Below are 26,942 nucleotides of genomic sequence, written 5' to 3'. Positions count from 1 at the left end.
CTTCCCACCTGGGCCGCCAGCTGCTCTGTTCCCACACAGGGCAAGACCGGGGCCTGTCCTCTGCTGCCCCGTCTCGGTCCCCACCCCGCCCAACAGTGACTTGGCGTTGACTGCACGTTGTCAGGTGGCCAACTAAAACAGGTTGCAGGGGACCCGGCCGGCTGAGGTAGCCCCGTCCGCAGATGCAGCACACACACCTGTATTCGGATGCAGCTGCACCCCGCCTCCTGCGGGGAGTCCTGGCCTTCGAGTGCCCTGAGGGTGGGGTGGGGTCACCGGGTCTTGGCCGAATCCAGTGGATGCTGAACGCTCGGGGGGGGGGGGGGGTTGTGTCACGGCAGGAACAGAAAGAACTCGACAGAGGGACCAGGCGTCCAGGTTAAATGGAGTCCATGAGCTCTGCCAAAATCTCAGTGCCCCCAGGCCTCTGATGTGCTCTGATCCCTCTGTGGGGCCGCTCACAGCCCCAGCACGGCTGCTCCAGGGCACAGGGGCCCGCAGCCATCTGCGCATCCTTCCCCAGGTGTGACCCGACCCCGGCATCCATCTGGAAGCCACAGTTCCAGTCCCGGTGGCCTAACAGATGGGCAGGAGGGCCAGACCGGCAGAAGCACCTTCCGGAAGCTGTCACCTTGTACTAGGTCAGCATAGAGACCGTAGAGTGGGGACAGTGCTTCTGCAAGGTGTGACCGTTCATACAAACGAGGTAGGGGAGTGCGCACCCGCAGCCCAGAGCGGGGGGCCAGCCCAGGGGATGGAATGTACCCACTCACAAGAAACGATGTTCGAAAAGACAACAGAGGGCGCCTGGGTGGCTCAGTTGGTTAAGCGACTGCTTTCGGCTCAGGTCATGATCCTGGAGTCCCTGGATCGAGTCCCGCATCGGGCTCCCTGCTCGGCAGGGAGCCTGCTTCTCCCTCTGACCCTCCCCCCTCTCATGTGCTCGCTCGCTCTCATTCTCCCTGTCTCAAATAAATAAAATCTTAAAAAAAAAAAAGAAAAGACAACAGATGCACCGGGTCGGGGCTGGACAATAAGTTTATACACACCCACTTCAGGTCCAACTCATTTACAAGCATTTCATCACAGCGCCTGCTTGGGGGCCCACAGGCGCGACCAGCCTGTCCCTGGACAGGTCCTCACATCGCAATAATGCTTTATTAAAGGGCAGATTAATATGCAGCTTTTGGGGGGAACATTTTTACAAATATCAAAAGGAACAAATCAAGCATCCTCTATAAAACTTTCCAGACCTCCGGGGAGGCCTGCGAAGCAGGACAAAGTGCTCTTTACACAGGACTCGCAGGACTTTCAAGTATCCAAGAGGCGTTTGTGAATGCCCTAACCATTCTACCTACACACACTGGGCCGGCGGGGCACTCAGCAGGGGCCGAGCGAGCGGGCGGGCACGGGGCTCTCACTGGTGTCCATTCCCACGGACCCCCCGGCTCCAGAAGTGGTTCCGCACGGGGCCGGGGCCTCTGCAAGGCAAGAAAGGGAGGCGGCTTTAGCTGGCTGCACCGCCAGACTGGGTAGGGGCCCGAGTCACTGCCCCCCATGCCTCCCTGCCCCCCTTCAGACAGCTGCACTCACTCACAGCCCTCAGAGCCTGTCCCCTCCTCAGCTCACTCGGTAAGAGCCAAACGTTGGCCTTCCCCACTGCCCACTCGGCTCCACGCCCCTCCTTCAGGTCTCCCCGACTGAGCCCCTTCCACAGGAGAGCCAAGACTACACCCTAAGACTCCACCACTCCCCTCCTGGGACTCAGCCCAGGGGTTGGCGCTGCAGGTGCAGCACTGCCGATTCTCTGGGAAGCTTCTGGAACAGCACCCCAACGTGGTCAGCATCCCAACTGCTGGCCCATTACTGTACCTACTTCTGCCATGGCTACTGAGTCCAGTCCTGCTGTGCACACGGCAGCTTTCAGATAAGTCAGATCCTGCAGACCCTGGACCAGAACCCACCATCCACACCCACCCAGCCCGCCCAGCGCCTCTTGGGGTCTCTTAACTCAGCCCCACTCTTTACAGACGAGAGGCGCGTGGGAGCGAGTGCGCGTGCGCTCTTCCTTTCCTGCCAGGTTCTCACCCCCAACATCCGAGATGTCCAGGATCACACAGTCGCCGTCCTCCTCTTCCTCCTCCTCTGTGTCTGCCTGGAAGCCATCCAGGTCCCCGGCTCCAACCTGGGCAGACAAGGGTGCACGGGCCATTAGCAGCAGCAGATGGGCCGCTGTGCCCCCCGAACCTCCACCCGATCTGGCCACAAGTGAGAGCCTGTGAGCAAAGGAGCCTTGTGGGGGGAGAGAAGGTTCTCTCAAAGGACCTCATTCAGATCTCCCAAAATGACCACCGGCATGATTTACATTACAAAAATAATTTGCCGTTTCTGAATCCGCAATCTGGGTTTCTGGTTTGGTCTGAAAGAGACAGGGATAAAGACCCACTTTCTCAGCCAGCCAGCGTCTCCTCCTCTGCCCAGGGGCTGTCCCTCTGCCCGGCTCCTGACAACTCTCTCTCGTCACTCATGCTCGGACCACTGTCGCCAGTGACGACACCGTCCGAGCCGCTGTGGGCACAACCTCCACCGACTTGCCGGAGCCGCTCATTGGCTTTCATCGGAGGGGACAGAAGGACGGTGTGGAAAAGAAGGCCACTTTTAAACACCAACCATCCATACAAGCGCCCTGCTCTCTGGAGATGAGCAAAGGACCAGCAGAGGCGGAGACGGGCTTGTTTCAAAAGGGGGACTGTTTCTCAAGACACTCCCGGAATTCCTCTGCTACAGGCATCCGCATTTGCCTGGAGAAGGGGTGGCGGCACAGGACCGTGGGGTGAGCAGCCTGCCGGCCCGGCCAGACAGCCCCACAGACACGACAGTGGCCCCCAGAGCAAGCAGCGCTGCCGCCTCCAACCACCTGTCTCCAAAGAATTCACTGGCTAAGGAGAGCACAGCCCGGCTCTCAACCGTGCTGATCGGGAGGCGCTCGGCTGGGTCTGTCCAGCAAAAGGAATGAAGCGGCCGCATACAGCCCTTCCCGCTCATGGGCCCTGCAGACAGCACGCGCAAGCGCCGATGAACAAGGCTCCCCACGCGTCCGCCAGTTTGCAGGGGGGTCCCCATCCGCAGCCCTCCAGGCCCAGGACAGGTGCTCAGGCTGCCACTGCTGCCGGCAGGGGGCCTAGGGCCCGCCACACCCCCCACGCTTGGAAAGGCATTTAGCCACAACGAGGAATTGACTCTGGGGAGCACCTGTTCGGGATCATTTTGATCAGATGATTTTTTTTTAAAGATTTTATTTACTTATTCATGAGAGAGAGAGAGAGAGGCAGAGGGAGAAGCAGACTTCCCGCAGAGCGGGGAGCCCGATGCGGGACTCGATCCCAGGACTCCGGGACCATGACCTGAGCCGAAGGCAGACGCTTAACCATCTGAGCCACCCAGGCGCCCCTGATCAGATGATTTTTGACTGGAAAGGGAAAATAGGGTCTCTCCCCATTTCAGAAAAAAACTGCGGCCCAAAGCTTGAGTCACCCTGGGGGCCACCCAAGACCACAGACCTGGTGCCTCACCTCAGCCCAGTTCACCTGACTGATCATGACCCCTTGTGAACACATGGCGTAGTAGGACGACTGCCAACTCAAAAACATCTTTAAATTCCCACAAGACTAAAAAAAAAATTAACCAGAATTTAAGTAAAAATTTGAAAAAAAATTAAATTCCCACAAATTAAAAAAGCTCAACCCAATCTAAAACATCTGCACATGTTCAGAGTTTGGCAACGACTATCCCCAAGGGTAGAGGAGTGTCTGTTAGCGGCTTTACCAAAACGCAAGTGGAAACACTCCTTCTAGAAGTTGACCTGTGTCTTGCATGTTTATGTGGGTGCTGTGCAGCGGGGGGCGCCCTGGCTAACGCACGCCCCAAGCCGTTCCCCCGCCCCGCCCCAGCAGAACCAGAGTGCTGTTGAGCGCTGCTGGCCAGTCTCATTTACCCAGCCTCCCCTGTGGCGGGGGTGGCTGTGCCACCGAATTCGGGCCGGGAGGACTCCGGTGAAGTCCGCTGGGGAGGGTTTCCCTTTCCAGCTAAACGGAAAGTCTCTGCTGCCTTGGTCCTGCTGGCTGGAGGTGAGACAGCCATCCCGTGACCATGAAGACAAAGGCCACATGCTAAGGAAGGAGAGAGTGGGACACGGGGGAGCCTGTCGTTACCGGAGCTCAGGACAAACCCCCATGTGCTGAAGCTGTGACGCTGGGGCCCCGTGACCGGCGGCCCGACACTAGGACCGCCGAGTTCTGTGTCCCACTCTGCAGAGCAGGGGTGAGGCTAACTGCCCATGGAACCGCTCCCAGAATACCCCCAGAAGCCAGGCGCTCAGGGCTTCCCTCCCCATGAGGCACACACTGTGCGGACCCACCCTGCGGTCCTGGGCCGAGCGAAGGAGCACACACGCGTACAAGCAAGCAGGCGGAGGGATAGAGGAAGAGGGAGAGGAGAATCTCCAGCAGACTCCCCGCCGAGCGCAGAGCCTGACACAGGCTCAGCATCACGACCCTGAGATCCCGACCTGAGCAGAAATCATGAGTCAGACGCTTCACTGACTGAGCCACCCAGGCACTCCTCTAAGGAACTTTCACAGTGCAGATTTCAGGGGCGCCGGGCTGGCTCAGGGGGTGAAGTGCCCGACTCCCAGTTTCCACTCAGGTCATGCGCTCAGGGTCAGGAGATCAAGGTCTCATCTGTCTGCAACAGCAACAGGGAGAAGACCAGGCATCATTCCAGGAGCTATTTCTCCCGCCTTCCTGTTCTGACAGCCACTTTACTTTCTAAGCTGAAAGGAAGAGAAGCTGTGGGCAGGAGCTGGGAATGCGGGGTATCACCACCCAGGTTGTGGCACGCAGCTCCCCAAGTCACATGGCCCCCCCCTCGGAGGGCACCGGACGTGAGCTGGAGACACGGCTCGAAAGACATCTTCATCACATCCTCCTCGTAAAATCCGTAACCCTGTAAGATGCCTGCCTGAGACGAGGACCCAGTGCTCACTCTGCAAAATAGGTTTCCGGTAAGAGTAGATGCATGAAAGGAAAGAAACTCACCACATCCCTATTCCAGTAAGGAAAAAAAATACACATCCAACATCAGCGAAGGCTGTGCCCGGGTCCCTGCCCCTGAGCACGCAGGCAGGCACAGGAGATGGGGCGCCCCCGTGCCCCCAGGCCCCCACGCTCTGCTCCTCCAAGCACTGCCTGTCTGTGATCAAGCAGCTGTTCGTGCGACAAATTCGTCTGTGCGCCTATTAGATGGTTCTGCTCGTCACTGTGTGGACAAGGCTGAGCAGAGCCCCTGATGCAGTCAATACTTTGTAACTACAGTAAGTGAATGTAAAAGCAAAAATAGATAAGAAAAAACTAAAAAGTCACTGCACAGGACACTGCTGGGGGCTAAAAAGCAATGAGCCATCGGGGCGCCCGGTGGCTCAGTCAGTTAAGCGTCTGCCTTCAGTTCAGGTCATGATCCCAGGGTCCTGGCATGGGGCCCCACGTCGGGCTCCCTGCTCAGCGGGGAGCCTGCTTCTCCCTCTGCCTCTGCCTCTGCCCATGCTCTCTCTCTCTCTTTCAGACAAAAAACCAAAATCTTAAATTAAAAAAAAAAAAGGAAAAGAAATGAGCCATCGGGCCAGGCAACGGCACGGAGGAACCTTAGAGGCACATCCCTAAGTGAGAGAAGCCGGTCTGAGAAGGCCTCACACTGTGTGCTTCCAAGTCTGGGAAAGACAGGGCCTTGGAGACGATAAAGAGCTGGGTGGTTCCCAGGAGTCGGAAGGGAGGCGGGAGGAGGAGGAGGAGCACAGGGCACCTTTCGGTCGGTGAAGCTACTCTGCAGACCACAGCAGTGGATACGTGTCATCACACATTCGTCCGAATCCACAGCAGGTGTAGCACCAAGGGTGACCCCTACCGTCCCCTGGGGACTCGGGGTGAGAATGACAGGCCCCCGTGGGTTCGTGGATTGGGACAAACGCACAGCCCTGGGGCCATGCTGATGGAGGGGAGGCGGTGCCTGCGGGGACCGGGCGAACGTGCGAAATCGCTGTACTTTCTGCCAGTTTTGCTGTGACTCTAATAAACCTGCTCTGAAACGCAAACCTCACTGAGAGTGAGAAAGCCCGCCCCGCCCCGCCCCTCACCTGCCCGTCGTGCCTGCGCTTCTTCATGAACTGGGTGATGCACATGCTGCCGGCTGACTTCCGCTTCAGCGAGACGGGCGTCCCCTGGCCGGGCCCCGTGGCGGGGACGCTGCCACTGTCCTCCCTGGTGGCCGCGGGCACCATGGTGACGTAACTCCACTGGCACGGCACGGGCAGGTGCTCCTGGTCAAAGGTCTTCAGCACCTGCGGGTGGACGTACCAGCACATCCTGAAATCAGGCCTCTTCTCGTACACCGAGTTCTCGGAAATTATCCGCTTGAGCCTGGCCTTGGAGGGCACGGCGGCGTCCTCGCTGGTGGTGGGGGTCTGCGGGCGGGAGGAGCCGGGGCTGGGCGGGCTGGCAGAGCTGCTGTCAGGACTGCCCGTGTCCTTGCTGAGCAGCCCCCGGCGGCAGCACTCCTGGAACTCCCGGATGATCGCTTTGCTTCCGTTCACATTCCCGTGCAGCAGTGGGAGCAACTGCCCCAAGACTGGCGGGGGCGGGGCGGGGAGACACGGGGAGAGAGAACACACATTGCACAGGGCTCCCCGGTCTGTTACCAAGGTCAGAGACGCGGTCAGCTTCGGGGTGGCCTTTCAAGGGTAGGTTTCAGACACACTCGTGAGCTGCAGGAGGCTGGGAAGCCCGTCTCCCGAGGCAGGATTTCTCTGGATAACCTAGCACGCCTCCCTCTCCTTAGTCATGGTCACCACGCTCTCCTGAGACACTGGGCCTCCCCTGGCTCTGAAGAGCGAGGAGGCAGAGTCCTCAGGGACGTGTGCGACCTTGAGCCAGGCACGCTGGGGAAGCGGGCTAATTAAAGGACCGCCCCGGGCTGCTGTCGTCTTAAGGAAGGAAGAGATGTGCTCAGCAAGCGCTGGCTTTTGTGATTTGTTGGAAGGACTTCTACATCTTAGTCCAGCCACCTAATAAAGTCTCCCTGGGCCCAGGACAGCTGGGATCCCCTCCCGTTCCCGCCAGGCACCGGCACTCACTCTGCTGGTCTCTCTTCTCTCGTCTGGAGGCCTTGGGCGTCTGCTCCTCCTCGGAGGGGACTGTCTCCAGAAGGCACGCCGTGAACTGCTGCAGCACCTTCAGGTCGGCACCACCATCCTTATCGGCTGCCCAGATGCAGCCAATCTTCACGGGCTGGAGCACGCGGAACCTCTTCCCCTTCGCCAAAAACTCGTCCCACTCTTTGGCCTTCAGTTTCTGGCGAACCTTGTGGTTCTCTGGGTCGGCACACTCCTTGCAGGGCGGAGAGCAATGCTCACTCAGGGTTCCCAGGCCCCTGAGCCTTCTCATGCCGCCCCCAGGGCCGCTGCGTCCGCCTCTCCTGGCCCCCACGGCGTCCTGCACCCCTCTTCCTAACATCACCGGCTGGGAGATAGCAGAGTGCTTCCCTAGACTTAATGGTGACTGACACCTGCACCCTTTGCTGTTTTGGGATGCACCCATCCTCTCTGGCCGTGACTGGCAGAGTCTCAGGTATTCTCCGAGCCTCACCGGTAAGCCGCTCAAGGCCACTCTAGATTTTCTGGGGAGGATGTGATGCCAGGGCCGTCCAATTCCCAAACCCAAATCCCACGCCCAGTTCACCCTCCGGGCCAGGCTCCTCCCACGCCAGGCCCAACACCGCTCTCAGGGACGGGGAGGCTCATGGGCTCCAGAGACACGGCTGCCTCGCTGGTTGGAAATACCTGAGGAACACCTGCCCCTCTAGTCTGATCTGGAGAGACAAAACCACTCCCCCAGGGCAACGTCCTACTTCTCCATCTCTCCACTGCCCCAACACTACAACCTGACGGGCTGTCGGAGCCCTAAAAGCAGCCATCTGGCAGAGTCTAGCAAGTTGGTGGCAGGGGTTGGGGGTTAACTTGAAGGGGCACGGGGGAACCATATGGAGAGACAGAAAGTTCTAGATTTTATTTTGGGTGATGGATTTACAAATGTCAATCATTAAAGCTCACTGCACTCAATAATTAAGATCTGCATGTTTTCTTCTAAGTTCATTATATCTCAGCTAAGAAAATGTAAAAAGAACGAAAGTGCTTTAGCACAAACCCCCCAGCCTCTCCGACTCAGGTTTCTCCTCATGCCACCTCCCCACCTGGGATTCTCTCCTACCTCTGCAGATCCCACTACCCTCCCCAAGCAAAACCCGAGCTCAGGTCCCTGCGACCCCACAAATAACTACATGTTGGGGTCACAAAATGCATGTGGAACCAGGTGGATGAGCTAGGGCTGTCACACAGTCTTAACGGCCCCCAGGCTAGCAGCCAAGCTTGGCCCAGCGAGCTCTCTCTGGGACAGTCACCACCCTGCTCCCTCACCTCGGTTACTCCCTCGTCCTCAGACAGGTACCCATGGGGCACGAAAAAACCATCATCCTCATCTTCATCTTCTCCCACTTCGTCATCATCATCCTCAAAAAAAAAAAAAAGATGTTCATAATATGTGGCAACTGAATATATACCTCATTTAAAATGTTAACCTGCAAACATCTAAGGAAGGAAAAACCATCTACTGCCTTGAGCATCATTCTTATGGACACAGGGTCCATAAGAATTCATGAACGAATCCCATTATTTGACGGGGGAGGGGGCGCAGGCAAAACACAAGCGAGTGAAGTCACCCAGATTTAAGACAGAAGAGGGGGTGGGGACCAGGGCAGACCAGGGGTAAGCGTGCCCCACCTAACGGGGTGGACACTGCTCAGTCCCGCTGCCAAGTGGGCTAGCGTCACCAAGTAAGGTTTTCCAAGAGAAGTTGGAAATCTGGTGGTTGTTTTTTTAACTATTCTTTTAAAAATAAGGATTTATTTATTTATTTGAGAGAGAGAGAGCATGGAGGGAGGGAGGAGGGCAGAGGGAGAGAGAATCTCAAGCAGACTCCCTGCTCAGCACAGAGCTTGACATGGGGCTCCATCTCACGAGCTTGAGATCACTACCCGAGCCGAAACCAAGAGTTGGACACTCAACCGACTAGGCCTCCCAGGTGCCCCTGGAAATCTGGGTGTTAAACGCCGGCTGAAATTTTCAGACAACACTGCCGTCAAACACAGGCTGGCTGTGAGTGAACTCAGCCTTCTGGGCGAGACCCGAACGAGGTGCAGGTGCGTGCTCACCCCCTCACTATGGGAGAGGGACTCTCCCGGCTCCTCCTCTTCCCACTCCTCGTCACTGTCCACCTCATAGTCCAGGAGCTTCTGAGGAAACAAAGACGCAGTGCGTCATGGTTGTCTTTCAGGGCTGGCAAAGCAGAAACGCTAGAATCCAGGAGACCAGCATAAAAAAGGCAAAGCGAGGAGATGCAGACAGACAGACGTGCCTGGACCAGCAGCACCTCTGCCACGTGCTCACCCTGTCTTGGGCCCAGGGGTCCCTTGGATGGATGACAGTTGTCTTCTTATTCCATGTCCCCCAGTATGCCGGCCGGTGATTCTCAGAAAACTGTAGGAGTTTCATTCTGCCAAACTTCTTCCTCTTAGGAACGCCATCCACCTTGCCGCTCTCCACGATCAGCACATCGCTGAGGAAGAAACCCAGGAATGCGCCTCCTCCGCAACATGCCCGCTCGACACCCAGGCTTCTCAAGGAAGCAGGCCACCAACATTTTACAAAGATGGGTAACCACCTGCTCCCAAGAAAGCTAAGGGACGTTCATTCCAGGGACACAGAGCAAGGAGGAGGGAGAAACAAGATTGCCAAGCTGCTGCCCCACAGCACTTATAGAACAAGGAGATCAACAAGAACAGCAAAATGTCCTCCCAGGGAGGCCGGCATGAAAATAGGATCCCTCCCCCAAAAGACCGGGAAGCCAGGCCAGGCAGTCTGCCCTCCTGCAGCAGCGGCTTTCAACAAGGCCGCTGCACACGAGACTTCAGCAATGAAATTTAGGCTTTTGGCCCAGGAGGGAGACAGCTGGCCCAAGGCCACGATGAGCCAGCAGCGGACCAGAACCCAGAGCTCTGCCCTGGGCCCCCCAGGACTTTCCAACTGTGCTCTGACATCACCAACAGGCAAAAGACGGTCTCCCTGGCCACTAACCTGTTATAAATATTTGTGTTTCGGTTTGAAACCATGGTGGGTCCAGACCTGAGGGGCTGCCGGCCTTTCAGATCTTTCAGGAAGGAGAGCTCGCCATTCTGTTGCTGGAGGAGCTGGTCCAACTGATCACAGAGGTCTTGGTCGAAGGCAGTCCGAAACCGAGGGGCGAGAACCATGTGCTCTTTAATTTCAAAAGGGGCGAACTTCCCGCAAGAGCCGGCCAGGGTCTGAAATGGAGAAGAGGATGTGATGTACGTCTGTGAGGCGGGACGCCTGCCGCTCAGCAGCCTCCAGGGTGAGCCCCTGGACATGCGGCACGAGCATGTTCCTTTTCGCATTCATCCAGGTTGGTAAGTCCAGGAGACACACAAAAAGCTACACGCTGGGTGATGTCATTTACATGAGTTTCTGTAAAAGGCAAAACTACAGGGCCAGGAGTCAGGTCAGCAGTTGCCAGGGGCTGGGGGGCCCGAAAGGGGAGGAGGGTGCTGAGTACAGGGAGCAAACTGGGGTGACAGCAATACTCTTGAGTATGGGGGTGCTGGGGAGCCCGACACATTGTCAGAACTCACCAAACGAGCGAATTTTACTGTGAATTATACCTCAATAAACACGGCTCTTTAAAAAGAAGGGGGTGGGGCGCAATAGGACCTGAGATCCCAGGTGAGGAAACCAAGCCCCCGGGGAGTGACCGCTCACCCAGAGCCGCACCGTGACAAGATGGCTCACGACCCAGAGCCCATCTCAACACCGAAGGCGGACATGAACCTGACACATTGGTGTCTGTTCCCTAAGAATCATTCCCCACAAATTCTGGTGGATTTACTCTCCCCCCTCAGAGTTCCTTCAGCATCTGCCATGTCTGTCAGTGGATCCCAAAGCTGGCAGCACATGAGGACTTGGGGAGTCAGGAGGAGAGTCTAGTCTACGAAGCTCAGTATAAGCCAGCCTCCGACCTCACTGAGTGGGTACTGGCCGCAGAGCGGGCCACCTGGGAGCTGCTGAAGACCCCGAGGCCCACACCAGGCCCGGGGGACGCTCTGGGACAGGAGCCAGGCTCCATGATTTTGTAAAGCTCCCTGGTGCTTCCCAATACACAGCCAAAGCCAAGAACCAGCCGCCTGCCCACCTCACTAACGAACGGGTGCTGGCATATCGGGCACCCTTACGGGACAGAGTTAGGACCAAGCCCCCATGACCAAGGACTCCAGCCAAGCTAAGGAGCTACACATAAACAATGAACAAACAGGCGCCTGGTTGGCTCAGTCGGTGGAGCCTGAGACTCTTGATCTTGGGGCTCTAAGTCTGAACCTCACACTGGGTGTAAAGATTACTTAAAAAAAAAATCTTTAAAAACAAACAAAACACAAACAGCAAAAACAAAACAAAAAAACTAGGAAAGAGAATATATCTGTCTATGGCCACAGGGTACACAAGGCTTTGCAACCATAAGCTAACTGGCATAAAAAATTTAAAATGTCGACATTAAAACACAAAATTTCTGTAGGATAAAAGACACTACAAACAGGCTAAAAGGCTTGGGCTCCCTGCTCAGTGGGGAGCTTTCTTCTCCCTCTCCCTTTGCCACTTCCCCTGCTTGTGCTCTCTCGCTCTAATAAATAAATAAAATCCTTAAAAAAAATAAAAAAATAAACAGGTTAGAAAGCAAATAACAGACTGAGGGAATATTTGTTGCGTATGTCACCAAGAACAAAAATCCTGGCTGTGGGTGGCTCAGTCAGTTAAGCATCTGCCTTTGGCTCAGGTCATGATCCCAGGGTCCTGGGATTGAGTCCCGCATCGGGCTCACTGCTCAGCGGGGAGTCTGCTTCTCCCTCTGACCCTCCTCCTTCTCATGCTCTGTCTCTCATTCTCTCTCTCTCAAATAAATAAAATTGTAAAAAAAAAAAAAAAAAAAATCCTGGCTGCATAAATAACTCCTAGAGGTCAGAGGAAAAGCCAATCCTGTAGAAAAATGGGTAAAAAATAGGAATTGGCTGGGGCACCTGGGTGGCTCAGTCGGTTAAGTGTCTGCCTTCGGCTCAGGTCATGATCCTAGGGTCCTGGGATTGAGCCCCGCATCGGGCTCCCTGCTCAGCGGGAAGCCTACTTCTCCCTCTCCCACTCCCCCTGCTTGTGTTCCCTCTCTCGCTGTGTCTCTGTCAAATAAAATCTTTAAAAAAAAATAAAATAAAAATGCACAACCAAATGCAATGTGGTATCCTTGATTGGATCCTGAAACTGTGACAACCAAGTAAATGGTCACTTAGCATACTTTTGTAACACCTTTGCAACTTGTCTGTAAACGTATTCAAAAATAAGTGTTTATAAAAAGTGCAAAAAGTACTTGAGTGTGGGGACGCCTGGGTGGCTCAGTCGTTAAGCGTCCACCTTCGGCTCAGGTCATGATCCCGGGGTCCTGGGATCGAGCCCTGCACCGGGCTCCCTCCTCCGCGGGAAGCCTGCTTCTCCCTCTGCCTGCCGCTCCCCCTGCTTGTGTTCCCTCTCTCGCTGTCTCTCTCTCTGTCAAATAAATAAAATCTTACAAAAAAAAAAAAAGGAATTGGCAAGTCACAGAAGATATAAAATGACAAACAAAACACAAAAAGATGTCCAACTGGAATCAAGGAAAAACGTAAAGTGAAAGAATGTCAATTTTTTTGCCCATTGGATTGGTGAAGGTAGAAGAAAACACATTCCATTCCATGCCAGTGCAGGCGGGGAAGAGCTAATTTCCCCACAAGGCCCAGCACGGACATTCCTGCTGGGGGGGCACCTGCGCAGGAACTAATATAATCAGTAATTCTGTCTGCGTGCGTATCCTGGGACTGAGCATCAAGCCCACTTCCAGGCAGCCGTCCTAGGAAAGGCACACGGGCACAGTGTCGGTGACAGTCAGCGTGCCACTGATGGGGCAGCGGCGGGGCAGTGGCCATATAGACTGCGACCCCACCCACAGTACGGGAGGTGGCAACAGGAAGGACGAAGCCGACCCAAACGTGCCAGCATGGCAAGGATCCAAGATACAGTGACGTAGACAAAGCAGGGACAGGACACATCCATGACTCACCACCTATATAAACACACAAATACACCAAAGGATGTGAATGCACAGAAAGGTCTAGATGGACACCCTTGCATCAGGGGAGACGGGTGGGAGCATGGAGGGAGGGAGAAGGACGTCTGGGGTCTCCGGAAGCAGATGCTGCTAGAAGGCGACAGATGCCAGGCTGGAGAAGCAGAGCTCTGTGCTGAATTCTGAACTATTGTTTTATGCTTAATCTCGCCTCCTATCCCAAGCCTCAGCTCCCTGAACGTAAGGACTAGGTCTTCTCTGGCACTTTCCCACACAGCTCCCAACGCAAAACCGTTCAGGAAGCAACCTCCGAACACTTGGCAGGGGTTTTAGTAAATGTGCCACTTTTAGCCTTTTCAAGGACATAGCGAATAACAAAATATTGCGTCTCCAGCCTCTACCAGAAACAAAGCTCCCTCTGCAAGCAGAAACCCCCTCTTGATGAAAGGGAAGCTACCTGGTCAGAAGATACGCTTTTACTTTTCAAAAGGAAGAACATGACAAAGACAAAAAGTCAAGCCAGAGGAAGCCAGCTGCTCACCTTGGGGGCCTGTGGGGTCTTTGGCTTCTGAAAGAACCTCGTGATTTCAGCCTTCTCTGCTTTAATGCGCTGCAATGGAAGAGGAGCACGAACAAATGAAGAGAGATCGTAGCCCCAAGAACAGGAGCCCTAGAGTTTTTCAGCTGAAAGCATTCCTTTGATGTCAGCTCTCCAAACCCACCAACCCCCAGGCCAGCATCAGCCACTCTGCATGCCAGCGAGCTGTAGGTGCAGCCTGCCCAAGCCACCTGGCTTCCCCAGGCAAAGGGAACACTCCGCAGCAGTTCTGTGAGAATAACCTACCTTCTCTTCTTCCCGCAACCGTTTTTCCTCTTCCTTTTTCCTCTTCTCCTCCAGCTTTGCCCTGGGAGACAGGAAATTCAGCTTCAGCCCAGCAGCGCAGGTGCATACAGACCCAGCCTGCGCTGGCGAGATGCGGCTCAAGGGTCCCGGGCAGGCATGCGTGTGCAGTGCGTGTGTGTGTGTGGGGGGGGGGTTGTGTGCTCCCGCTCCCCTGCGCCCCCCCCAGGCCCCTGCACCGCCCCCACCCCAGCCCTCCAAGGGCGCACGCACTCCAGCGCCTCCTGCCGCTCCTTGCGCCGCTCCTCCTTGAGCCGCTGCTTCTCTGCCTTCTCCTTTTCATCCTTCTCCCTTTTCTCGCGCCTCTCTTTCTCCTTCAGCTCCTTCTCTTCCTCCTTCTTCTTCTTGGCTTCTTCCTTGGCCCGCTTGGCCTCCTCCTTCAGCTTCTCCTTTTCCTCTTTCTCGGCCCGTAACTTGAGCTGCTTGCCCAAACGCTCCTTATCCTGCACCAAGAGACGGTCCCACAGCTGCGTCCCCACGCCTCCCTGGAGGGCCCACGTGCGGGGGGAGGGCTCGGAGAGGTGGCTCACCCGGGAGGGACCCCACTGGCCCGCGCCCTCCCACACGGGCCACGCTGCTGCACGGGCCGCTAGGAGAAAAGTGATGGCTGCCAGCCATTTGTCACAGGACCTCCTGGGCAATTCAAAATAAGATTCACTCAAAACACCATCTTTAAACATGAGGCGGAGTTTTATCTTTTTACTTAATTAAAAACAATGACCTAAGAACCTCCCAGCTACCTAATCATAAAACCATGATAAAATAAAGACACAAAAACACCTGTAGGTTTTGCTTCCCTATCTTTAAAACAAAAGCATTTTTCTTCCCACCTTCCCCAAACCAGCTCAGATTATAGGGTTTATTTTATTTCCTCTGAAATGGAAGATCAGGATGAGGCAGGGACCGGGAACCTGCTAAGTCAGGGGGGAAAATGAGAATAAACAATAAAAGCAAAAAATGAATTTGTTTTTATCTTTACATCAGTTCCTCATTCCAAACAACTGGCACATGGCCTGAGGCACTGCGTTATTATATAAGCTTCAGTTCCTACTCAGCAGGCTCGCCTGCCACACGTGGGCACTCGTCTTCTGCCATAGCACCAGGGAATTTTCAAGGACTCTATCTGTCGGAAACAGGTTTCCCAACATCAGGAGTCTGGCAACTCCGCTTTTGGTCTGGGTATAGGACTGTGCCCTCATCTCTAGGGAATATCCTACCCTCTGCCCTGAAAAACCTCTGGTTGCTTTAAGGAAAGCCACAGAGGCTCCCTGTTAGAGATGGCGGAACTGCTCAGTTCTTACAAAGTATCCTCTGCACCTTCTTCTGACTGGTCGGATACCTGAAGAAGGTTACTGGTCTGGAGAAAGCGTGCAAGGCTGTGAGGAGTCGCCTGTCCCCATTGCTAAATAAGAAGGCAGAAGGCTTCTGGAAACCAGCCATACTTGAGCCCCATGTCCATCCCCACCCCACATGCGTCCACCTCTGAAATTCCAACCAAGAATGAGAGAAACTCTAAAACCGCCGCCATTAAAACCTGACCCACAAAGACTGAATGCAGCCATTAGGTGAGGGGCACAGGAAGCACCGGGTGAGGACAGACCCACTGTCATCATCAACCCTTCCACAAGCTGGTGGGGGGGGGGGGGCCAGGGGGCTTCCCTGCTCTTTACGACAATGAGAAAAAAGTCCTCTGCTTTGAAGTGTGTGACATGTGGTGACCTCCAGATGACAGAAGTGAAGACTCAGAAGGCAACACTAGACAATAACCACCCACCTAGTCATGGCCACCAAACCAGCACAGCACACGGGAAGGGGCCTGGGAGGCAAATTTCAACTACAACAATGGGATGCCCAGCTCTCAAGACAGTATGAATAACAATGATAATAATAGTAGAAGTTTAGAAAAGGCTACGTGCAAAATCTTCAGATGATTTAGCAAAGCTAAAAATTATGATGCAACCCACAAGTCCCAGGGCACAGCTGTGCGAAATGAAGCAAGAACCAAAGTCATGGTCAGGACAAGTGGGGAAAGGTGACAACAGGCAAAGGTGGTGCACGGGGGCCTTGCTTACTATTTAATGCAAAAAGCACAGCAGGTTAACTTTCTATTTCAGGGGAAATGTCTTACTCTTTGCAGTCTGCGCTTGTCCTTCTCTGCAGAAGCTTTGACCAATTTCTTAGTTATCTGAAATGAAAAACATTTCTCTTTAAACATGGGTTGTTTCAATCACTACAGCACATATAACATATCACACACTTCTTTGGGAAAGAAAGGGAAGGGGGGGATAGGGGACTCACACGATTAAGAACTTCTTTACAAAAAGAGCACAGTGAAAACCTTTCCAAACAGAACCAAAAAACCAAAATGTCATGGTGGGGTCATGAACTCCAATGAACATGCACATGCATGCATCTGGGGATAAAACAGGAGACCGGGGAGACAGATAACCAAAATGAAGGGGGCCAGGCACAAAAGAAACAGGGCAGCCCCTTCCAATTTTTCCAAGAGGAGCTGATACTGGCAATTTTATTTAAATTTTGTAGGTAATGTCTAAAAATTAACACCGTGAATCAAATAAAACAGGTCTATGGGCTGGATTCCCATGAGCCACCAATGCGTACTCTCTGCCTTCTGAGATGTGGAGTGAATGTTCAGGGGAAAAGGTCAGCTTGCCAGAGGTGGTGATCTGGTCTAGGACTCCTATATCCTAGAGCACAACATTCTCTACCGCCCTGCTACAAAGTGAGCACGGGCCAGAAGGACTCACCAAGACGCACCGTGGGATTCACTCCCTATGCAGGCGACGTGGCCTCAGGTATGAGTATGAACAAGTTCAGACTACTGGCCTAAGCTATCTCCAGAGCGGGGAATCCTGAAAACCAAACCATCCGATGGAAGAACAGTGGGGAGGGAGCACGCAGACGGGAAAAGAAGTAACTCCCCGGGCTCCTTGGGAGACTTACAGAGGCAACCAAAATGTGAGACTGAAGAGTCAAAAAACCAAAGGCCTATTCTCTTGACAGCTCTGTCATATCAACAAAACTAGGTAGCAGTGATTTCTCTGAGAAAGCCCAAGACCTCGTGCAGAATACGAATGACAGATTAATAAATTCAAGAAGACATCCTTCTTACCTGGGACACACCGAGTTTCTTGGATTGAGCCTTCCCTTAGGAAATGGCTGAGCAGTCACATGAAAGCCACTTGCCGGCAAGGACCTCAAACGCCACCCACATTGTGCCGGGATGCTCAAGCCTGTCTGTACTAAGCACGCACCAGCACAAATGCCAGTGACCAAAGTGGTTTTACCAAGGGCTTGAGACAAAGCATCTGCCTCTCCAGAGTCCACTCTGCCTGCCAAGTCCCTGGACTTCACCCCCACCAGAAAGGATTTAACAGCAGAATCTGCAAGTTGCTGTATCGCTGTTGTCCTTTGCGTTCAAATTTACAGTACCAAATGTGATGGCCAGATTCCCTCGTGAGGAGAGCACTTGAGGGAAAAACAGTCTTGCCCACATTTAGTGAATTTCAGATGTGGAATCAGTGCCTCTTACAGAGCTCCCCCTCCGCTGTGAGTCCAGGCTTACAGTTGACATGACTCCCAGGAGCCGGCTAAGGATCAACAACCACAGCAATTATAATTTCACGCAGAACCAGGGTCTACTGCTTCCCTAGGCGCTCAGGTGAGCCTTACTGGTCTGATAGGTTAGCTTCCTTTTTTTTTTTTTTTAAAGATTTTATTTATTTATTTGACAGAGAGATAGAGAGAGAGCACAAGTAGGCAGAGAGGCAGGCAGAGGGAAAGGGAGAAGCAGGCTCCCTATTGAGCAGGGAGCCCGACGCGGGGCTTGATCCCAGGACCCCGGGATCATGACCTGAGCCGAAGGCAGCCGCTTACCCAACTGAGTCATCCAGGCGCCCCTGATATGTTATCTTCTTGACATTTGGCCCAAGTGTTTATGGAACTCTCTCCAAGTGGAGACCACACGCGTTACCTATCTGGAACTCAGCTGTCAAAAACAAGACCCAAGATCCCAGAAGGAAGCTGAAACACACACATCAACTATCCCGTGTCGTCAAGACTGATTGAACTATGTGCATGAACATCCTTGCACTTTATTTGGCAGGATCCTCTCAGAGCCACTTGCTCTGATTTTATATATACAGGGAGATTTAATTTCGTTGCTCATAAGCAGCGGCGAATGAGGTGAGGAGAGGTGGCGATGCGGCAGGAGCAGGAGCAGCTAAAAACCTGCCGGCAGGGGAGAGACAGCAGCGGGGAAGACATGCAACCCAAACCGCTCCAGCCATGGTGGAGGGCAAGCAGGCAAGATTCACCTGTGCCTTCCTGTGAGCTCCAAGTGCTACTGAACAGCAGCCCAAGGAAACACGCAGAAGGAAGCTCATTACAGTTGTTTTGTCAAGGCTGAGAATGAGAGACAACGGAAACATCCAGCAACGGGAATGACTCCGTGAACTGCAGTGTGTCCACACCACAGGTGTAAGATATGGCAGCTAACGAGAGATCTTCCCAGCCCTGTACAGAAAATATCAAAAATACCGAAGACATCCCAGAATGAAAAAGAAACATATTTACAGCACATGGCTCATGTAAGGAAACAAAATGATACTGTGTATTCCCAAGAGATCTCGCACACACTGGTGAGGAGCTCCTGGAACAGCCCAGGCCAGAGGGATTGTCATGCTTAGATTATGTCTTTTTGAACACGAAGAATTTAATACTTGTATAATTTAAGTTATACTGGGGAAAGTTCCAGTGATCTGAGTTCATTTGTATAGATTCAGAGATTCCAGTAACACAACTGTATCAACATCATCGTTTATAAAAAAATAATTCTTGAATCACCAATAAAGCAGGCTGAATTTCACAGCTAAATGTAAGCAATCTTCTATTCCAAATGGTAAAATGCTCTAATGCTAAAGAGCAACTGTTTAGCTAGTCAGAAGACCCTGGATTATCTAAAATTGGTATTCTTAAATAACTGTTTTTCAAAGTGAGATTCTCTAGAACCCCTGGAGTACTTTAAAAAAACAAAACAAACAAAAGAAACAACAGAATGAAGCTCTTTGGGCCGACTATCTCAGACTCCCTGGGAAGATACAGCAGAATCTGCATTTTAACAAGTTCCCTGGAAGGGAAACACACACACACACACACTCACTCACTCACTCGCTCGAGGACCATGTCTAGGGAATCCAAATGCAGAGATTTTATGGTACCAACTCCAGGACTATGGGAGCCAAATAAAATCAAACACATTACATAGTAATATGAAACAATGTGTAAGCTTCCACTGAGTTTCTACCTACAATCAGGAAAGGAGGAGGTGGAGAGGGACAGTGGAAAAATAAAAGTATTCCCCAAACTAATAAGGGTCAGGAAAACCTTGAGCCCCCCCCCCCCGCCAAAGGGAAGGTGTTGGTTGAGCACCAAACACAAAACTAACCAGCAAATCAAGAAACTCCTGCTCCTGGGGGGGGAGAGGGGGGTGGAGATAAAGGACGAGGCTGTGGGTGTGGCTTTGCAAGTGGTCTGTCTTCTGCCACTCCCCGGGGAGTCTTGCTCTCACAGCAGCCAGAGGTGCCCGATGATCACTTCACTTTGCTCTCATCCTTTTGCGGTTGACCACCATCAGGAGGCTCTACATCCATTCCTGTGATGGACCAGCCTGCCTGTGGGTGGCAGAGGCAATTTTCTGCCACAGGCTCTGGGGCGGTCTTAACCTTCACCACTCACAGTGTAAATTATTTGCAAAGCCATGTGAGAACACTGCCTTCTGGAGCATTTCAGACTTCCAAGCCTGTGTTCAGAGTTAAGATCCAACATCTCAGGTGCAGGATCTCCTAACCGACCACACTCAGTTCACTTGCTCAGCTATCCGAGTGCCATGTGGGCCAGCAGACAGAAATAAAATTGTTTCATGACAATGCCCAACTATGTCACTTCCCGAATCTCAGGCTCAGCTACAGGCATAAAAACAAACTTAAAGGGACGCCTGGGTGGCTCAGTTGTTAAGCATCTGCCTTCGGCTCCAGGGTCCTGGGATTGAGCCCCGCATCAGGCTCCCTGCTCGGCGGGAAGCCTGCTTCTCCCTCTCCCACTCCCCCTGCTTGTGTTCCCTCTCTCACTGTGTCTCTCTCTGTCAAATAAATAAAATCTTAAAAAAACAAACAAACTTAAAAAATGAAGTGCTTAAGAAGAATGGAAACATGTGTACACGTCCTGTTTTCTAGGCTAACTGGCTGTAACATGTCACATGACAGAAGATCTCGGCAAAGTAGAAGCAGCAGTCTGGAAGGATTTCAAGCAATTGGCTGGACCGAACAAGATGGCTGACAACAAAAAGGGACGTCAACTCTGATTCTGAGGGTCTGAATAATGGCTCGCGTGGAAGTTTAAAAATGTATCTCCGTCTCCAAGAAAAAAAAGATTGCTCCACTCTTGACATTCTGAAAACCTAAAGAGAAAGCCATTTTTTTTCTTTTCTTCTCAACTCCTCAGGAGATAAAAGCCAAGGAATCATCTAGAAAAATAATGAGTCTCTTAGAGATCAAATCTCAGAAAGTGATCAAGGTCAAATCAAGCAGGTACAGTAGAGACTGAATGATCCAACCTAGGATCTGATCCTACATTAAAAAGCAACCAAAAAACAAAACAACCTAAGGGCATCTGGCTGGCTCTGTGGGTGGAGCATACAACTTTTGATCTCAGTCCTGAGTTTGAGCCCCATGCTGGGCGTGGAGCCTACTTAAAACAAAACATAATGTAAACAAAAATTCTACAAAACCAAAATACTGAAAAACAAAACCCCAAAAACCCAAAATAAAGAACACTGTTAAACATAATTCTGGATTCTTGACTCATTTTATCAGTTTTACCCATAAGACCCTAAAGATGGGTGAGAGCAGAGACAGCTGCCATCGTGCTGATCACAAACCAGCAACAGAAACAGGCATTTCAAGTCATCTTTCTGTGCTCCTTAAAAATGGTGTCATGTGGGGCACCTGGGTGGCTCAGTCGTTAAGCGTCTGCCTTCGGCTCAGGTCATGATCCCTGGGTCCTGGGATCGAGCCCCACATCGGGCTCCCTGCTCTGCGGGAAGCCTGCTTCTCCCTCTCCCACTCCCCCTGCTTGGGTTCCTTCTCTTGCTGTGTCTATCCCTGTCAAAAAAGAAATAAAATCTTTAAAAAAAAAAAAAATGGTGTCATGTTTTCCTTTTGTTCTTGTTGCTCTGGGTGAGGTTTTTCGGTGGGTGTCTAGGTTGACGAGAGCTGACCCTACAGAATCCCCATTTTATTCTTCCTGCTGTCTTGGGGTCTCTTCACCAACACTCGTTACCATCAACACGCTTATGAGCCTGTGTTGGAACAGCAAGGAGAAATGGAGAGAGCTAACATTTGACATGAGGGGTCACAGTTGCCTGCTTACAAGCGTTCCTTACTAAAATTGCTACAGTGACTAGCACCACTCATCAGCTGTGAATAACCATGGCTACCAAGATGGCAGTTCACAGAAGACATCCGACACACTGGAACTCGTACATCGCAATGGATATGTAACCGAACACTGCTAATGGTTTTTGATAGCCAAAGAATTCTGAATCAGCCTGTGGCCCCACCTGCTTGGCCACTAACCACTGGGGTGACACGGTATCCCCAGGGGAAGAGCAAGAGGCTGAATACCATCAGCACTGCCGCACTGGCATTCGGCAGAGATACTTACTCTACGGATAGGTGTGGAGGTGGGGGAAGGCCTGGGACTGCTGTGCGTTTTGGAAGCAGACTGCCCCTCAGGTGAGCTGGTAGGAGAGGAAGAACCCTGGGACGAATGGCTAAGAACAGAGTCTTCTTCAGGGCCAGACTCCAGCATCTCGCTCTCAGAGGGCATGCCCTGGTCTGCAGGTGTCATGGGAGGAGACTTGGCTTGAGGAGGTTTCGCAGCCAGGATATCCTGCAAAACCACTACGGGCACCTTCCCTTTGAACAGGATGCCCCTGGCTTCACTCCAACCATCCTGGTCCCTCTCGGAGCATGTTCTCGGACCACCTGTCGGCACAGGGCTGCTTGGGGGCGAGGCTTTCTGCCCATCTCCACTCCTCTCTGCACCCCTGGAGCCAGCACCCTCCTCTGTTTTGCATGGAATGTCTGTAAGGGTCTCCTCAGGGTATGTCAGCTCGTCCTCCAGACTGGCCTCCAGCGTCGCCCTGTCACATCCAGCTTCTTCTCTGACCCCACTTACAGCCTCCTCGGAGGGAGAGGCTGCAGCATCTAGTTTACTGTGGGCCAGAAGGCCATCTAGTTGGTCACTCGAGTCCTCCGTCAAGTCAATGATGACTGTGGTCTGGTCAATACTGGTTTTGACTCTGCTTCTTAAAAAGTTATCTAAGGGACCCTTCCCATTGACAAGTTTTGGACTACAGTCTATGTCAGAGCCCATATGACAGTTGTTCTCCAAGGCGTCCAAAGAAGTCTCCAGATCAGGTACTTGACTTTGTGCAGGAGTGCCCTCAGAGCTCCTCATGTCATCTGACCCATCCTCACTCTTCTCCTTTGGAACAAGATTCAGGCGCTTGAAGGGCAGACGAGCTGAAACAGAGAGAGGAGGCCATCTTTATGGGGAAAGTGTGAAGAGCGACAACCCATCAATAATTTAATATTCCATATGCTCAACAAGTATCAACCTTGCTGGGCTGGAGGTGGGCCCAGGAGGTGGGGATTCCCCTATAAAACACTCATGCCCTCGGGTTCCACAGTTTGCCCCTGTCCGTGATCGTTTCACCTCAAAGACTGTTGCCCTTAACGTGACTCCCCTCAACACCAAACTTGCTATCAGTCATCATGGCAGGAGGAAAGCTGCTCCAGGAGAACCAGATATCAAGTTTTAAAAATCAGAAACCATAGTTTTTTATACAGTCACTTAGCTAATCTGGCCTAAGGGCAAATATACTACTCTTTTCATACAGAAGGATTTGGACACATTTATTGTCCTGTACAACAGTGGTTCAACCAGGGGCAGTTGTGCCTGCCAAGGATTTCTGGTGAAGTCTGGAGATATTATTGGTTGTCATGACTTGGGTGAGCGACGAGGGACACTGCTAAGCCCTACATTATAGAGGATAGCCCCACACTGTGACAAAAAATTACAGAACATCAACAGTGCTGAAGTAGAGAAACCCTCATAAAGTCAGTGACCACTGGATTTGCTTCTGAGAACCTAAGAAAACAGTAACAATCACATGGATTCCCCAGCTTCTGACTGGAAGGTGCAATTGTTTATCTTGCCCCTAGCCCTTGAGGCTTCTGCTGAGGACCCCAGCAGAAGGCCCCTGCTCAAAGAAAATTAAAAATACAAATGAGGAGACAATGAAGGATATAAATTAGGAACAGTATTTAACCCTTCCCAGACAGTTACCTTGTATTAACTTCTTGACTGGAAAAGCTGGTCTGTCTTTGCAGTCCATGGCTGTGAATGAAGTGTCAAAGGATAAGTTATTAAAAGTTGGAAATAATGAAGTAGTAAATACATATGCAGCCACCTACTATGTCCAAAGTGGTTGTCCAGTGGGGGCGATTTTGCCACCCCCACCAAGGGGCCTTTGGCAATGTTTAGGGGCATTTTTGGTTGTTGTGAGGGGGGAGCGTCTAGTGGGTAGAGGACAGAGATACTAAATATTCTAAAATACACAGGACGGCACCCACGACAGAATTATCTGCCCCAAATGTTAACAGGTTGAGAAATTCTGTTCTCAACACTGTCATACCTTCTCATCTCTGTGTGGTAATTATCACTCTGAATCTTACATTATTATGTCCCCCACCCCCCCAATACCAGCTCTGTGACAACAGGGAGATTTGTTCCACACTGTACCCTTTGCACCTAGCTCAGAACTGGCACATAGTGGGACACCAATGAGCTGGTAACAGGGACAGTGGAAAGGGGAAAGATGGGGCACCTGGCTGGCTCAGTTGGTGGAACATGCAACTCTTAATCTCAGGGTCATGAGTTCGAGCCCCACACTGAGTGTAGAGATTACTTAAAAATAAAATCTTAAAAAAGAGAGAGAGAAAAAAAAAAGGGAAACGAGTGCAGAGATGACAGAAAACACTGCATTACCAATTTCACCATTAATGACCCCAAAATGTTCTCCTCCAATCAACCCATCCCCACCACCAAATCTGCAAAATCAGAATAGGGCTTATTTTCTTTTTTAAATAGAGTCCATACTGGGGCGCCTGGGTGGCTCAGTCATTAAGCGTCTGCCTTTGGCTCAGGTCATGATCCCAGGGTTCTGGGATCGAGCCCCACATCGGGCTCCCTGCTCTGTGGAAAGCCTGCTTCTCCCTCTGCCCATTCCCCCTGCTTGTGTTCCCTCTCTGGCTGTCTTTCTCTCTGTCAAATAAATAAATAAATCTTAAAAAAAAAAAAAGTTTAAATAGAGTCCATACAGGTAAAACAATTTAAAGCATGTTGAGCTTGCCAGGCTGGAGCTGAGGTGCTGTCAAGAAATAAGGGAGAATGTTCTCCTGCATGAAAAAAATCTCAAGAAAAGCATCTAATGATATCAAAGCTGATGCAGAAATGACTGTAAATAGAACTAAGTCTTTGGGAAAATATGCTTAAATTGGTTAGAATAAGTTTAGAAGCTGACACCTGCTAGGAGATCTGGCTTGAGAAAAATCTAGGTTACTTATTTGGGCCAATCTACATATGTTTTGTAAAAGATACATACACGTAAGTATTTTTAAAAAGCAGATCAAGGTTTCTAAAAAACTTGCTGTCCATAGATGAAACTGCTCTCGCCTACCCTCCAAGCTTGGAATACCAATACCCTGAGGATTCACATTTCCTTTCTACCCATTTCAAGACAGTATCATTCTCAAGCCCTTGTTTACCAAAGACATGATTTTCACCCCTCGACTGAAGTATACGTAATCTTTACCTACTTATTTTTAGGACAACCACAAGTATTTACTGGTGTGGCCCTGAGTCACCAGCTTTGATGTGAGTGAAACACAAGTGACCTAGGCCCAGAAGCATAAAAGAGTAGCCCACCCAGGGATCTGAACTGTTCAAAGGAACACATACAATTAACACACACTCCTGTCTAAAGTTACCAATGCTCTTTATTCTGAGATTACATGCCTCCTAATTTTATTTAGCATTAAAACGCACCTTCCCTTTATGATAGGGTGGTCACAGCAAGGTAGTGTTTTTTAAATTTTTAAATTAAACATTCTTACTGGATCAAATGACTGCCCAGGACAATCGGTCCCAACTTTACTGATATGAATTTTATGTCTCCGTGAAATTTCAAAGTTTGGAAACAACTGGAACAGTGCTTCTCAACGAGGGGGCCATTTTGCCCCCTCATCCTGAGGGGCAATGCTTGGATACATTTTTGGTCATCACACATAGAAAAAAGGGGATGCTACTGGGATCTAATGGCTGGAGGCCAGGGATGCTGCTCAACACCCTACAATGCACAGGACAGTCCCAAATGTCAACAGTGCCCACCCAGGTTGAGAAACCCTGGAGTGGACTAGTTGACCTCCCTGTCAACCCTTAAGTCAATGAACAGGTTATTTGTCGGGCACTTACTATGTGCCAAGCATTGCGCCTGTGCTAGGGACAAAATGGAAGTCAAGCAAGGTAGACAGGCAGTCTGGTCCTCTTTGGTTCACCATCCCACGTTTCCGAGGCCCTGCCAGGTGCTAGAAAGCCCCCTCCCAAGGTGGGGTGGGGGAGGGGAAGGCAGGTCTTCACCTTGCATATCGGGCAGGATCAAGAACCCAGGAGTCCCAACTCCCTGACGATCCCACCATCCAGGCCTCTTACCTGGGCTTGCCCTGACCCGCAGACGCAGCTGTTGTGGTCCCCGAGCCCGTGTGCCCCCGGGCCTCAGTTTCCCCAACCGGCCAGAGGGTCGCTGCACGGTCCAACTTGCTCAGGGAACACAAACGCACTCAGCAACCTGCAAAGCCAGCCCTTTCGCCTCCCTGGGCCTCAGTCTCCCCTCCGGGCCATACCGACCCGTCACCGCAGAGAGCCCTGCAAGGACGAACTGACGCAAAAGCGCCGGGAAAAAAATGGTCGCGGCCGCAACAATAACGTCAAGGAGGGCACCCTTCGGGTCGCAAGGCCCTGGCTCCGACCGTAACGGCCGCACCGACCGAACGCCGGCCGAAGAGGAGCGGGCCGGGGGCCGAGAGGCCCGTCCGCCCCCAAATGCCGCCTCGGCCTGCGCAGGCCGCGCGCCGCGCCCCCCCTTCCTCTCGGCGCGGGCCCGAACCGACCTGCGGCCGCTCCCCTGGCGCCAGGCGCCCCGCACTCCAGCTCCTCCAGCATCGCCCCGGCGGCGGCTCGAGCTCCCCTCAGACGGCGGAGGCGCGGGCTCTGTTCAGGCGGCCACTGCCGCTCGCCCTCCCGCCCGCGCCGCTGCTGCCGCGGCCGCCGAGCTCGTATTTGGCGGGAACCGCGGCGACCCCCGCAGCCCGCGCGGTGATTGGGCGAAGCTGCGTCACGTGACAACCCACCTCGGGAAGAAGGGAGGCCGGGAGCATCCTCGCGAGAACCGAGGCTTCCATTCCTCCCATGGCTCCCCTATTGATATTCCCGCGGAGCACCGGGGCTTCCGCTCGGCCGCTGGTCATTGGCAGGGAGGAGGTGCCCTCCGATTGGAGGCAGAAGATGTCAAGCTGAGAGTTCAA

At 52.4% G+C, this 26,942-nt stretch overlaps 1 protein-coding gene across 3 annotated transcripts; it reads right to left on the bottom strand.

Annotated features, from left to right (window-relative positions):
- Window positions 1–1,020: 1,020 nt before the first annotated feature.
- CHAF1A (chromatin assembly factor 1 subunit A) lies at window positions 1,021–26,738 on the bottom strand. Of its 3 annotated transcripts, XM_081800472.1 has the most exons (16): window positions 26,529–26,726; window positions 26,071–26,296; window positions 23,647–23,697; window positions 21,958–22,820; window positions 16,343–16,399; window positions 14,428–14,657; window positions 14,158–14,218; window positions 13,855–13,923; window positions 10,238–10,464; window positions 9,551–9,719; window positions 9,316–9,396; window positions 8,522–8,614; window positions 7,184–7,436; window positions 6,188–6,678; window positions 2,089–2,185; window positions 1,021–1,481 (listed from the first exon to the last, which is right to left on the bottom strand). In XM_081800472.1, the coding sequence occupies exons 3-16, from the start codon at window positions 23,693–23,695 to the stop codon at window positions 1,381–1,383; spliced, it is 2,841 nt and encodes a 946-aa protein (XP_081656598.1). In that variant the 5' UTR covers window positions 23,696–23,697; window positions 26,071–26,296; window positions 26,529–26,726; the 3' UTR covers window positions 1,021–1,380. The 3 variants fall into 3 exon arrangements, with proteins under 3 accessions (XP_081656598.1, XP_081656495.1, XP_081656541.1); XM_081800369.1 differs by lacking the exon at window positions 26,071–26,296 and having other exon boundaries at window positions 26,529–26,738; XM_081800415.1 differs by lacking the exon at window positions 26,071–26,296 and having other exon boundaries at window positions 7,184–7,433; window positions 26,529–26,738.
- Window positions 26,739–26,942: the final 204 nt, after the last annotated feature.

The sequence above is a fragment of the Leptonychotes weddellii genome, chromosome 1, assembly GCF_054177405.1.
Source record: "Leptonychotes weddellii isolate Sample4059 chromosome 1, ASM5417740v2, whole genome shotgun sequence".
In the NCBI taxonomy this organism is placed as follows: Eukaryota; Metazoa; Chordata; class Mammalia; order Carnivora; family Phocidae; genus Leptonychotes; species Leptonychotes weddellii.
This window is presented reverse-complemented; position numbering and strand designations above follow the sequence as displayed.

Excerpts from the sequence above, each read along its gene's own strand:
- CHAF1A (XM_081800369.1), bottom strand. The coding sequence starts at position 26,580 with ATGCTGGAGGAGCTGGAGTGCGGGGCGCCTGGCGCCAGGGGAGCGGCC. Across the intron at positions 10,465-13,854 it reads AGACCCCACAGGCCCCCAAG|ACCCTGGCCGGCTCTTGCGG; the intron begins GTGAGCAGCTGG and ends TCTCCATTTCAG. Across the intron at positions 7,437-8,521 it reads AGGACGAGGGAGTAACCGAG|GAGTGTGCCGACCCAGAGAA; the intron begins GTGAGGGAGCAG and ends CCGCCCTGCAAG.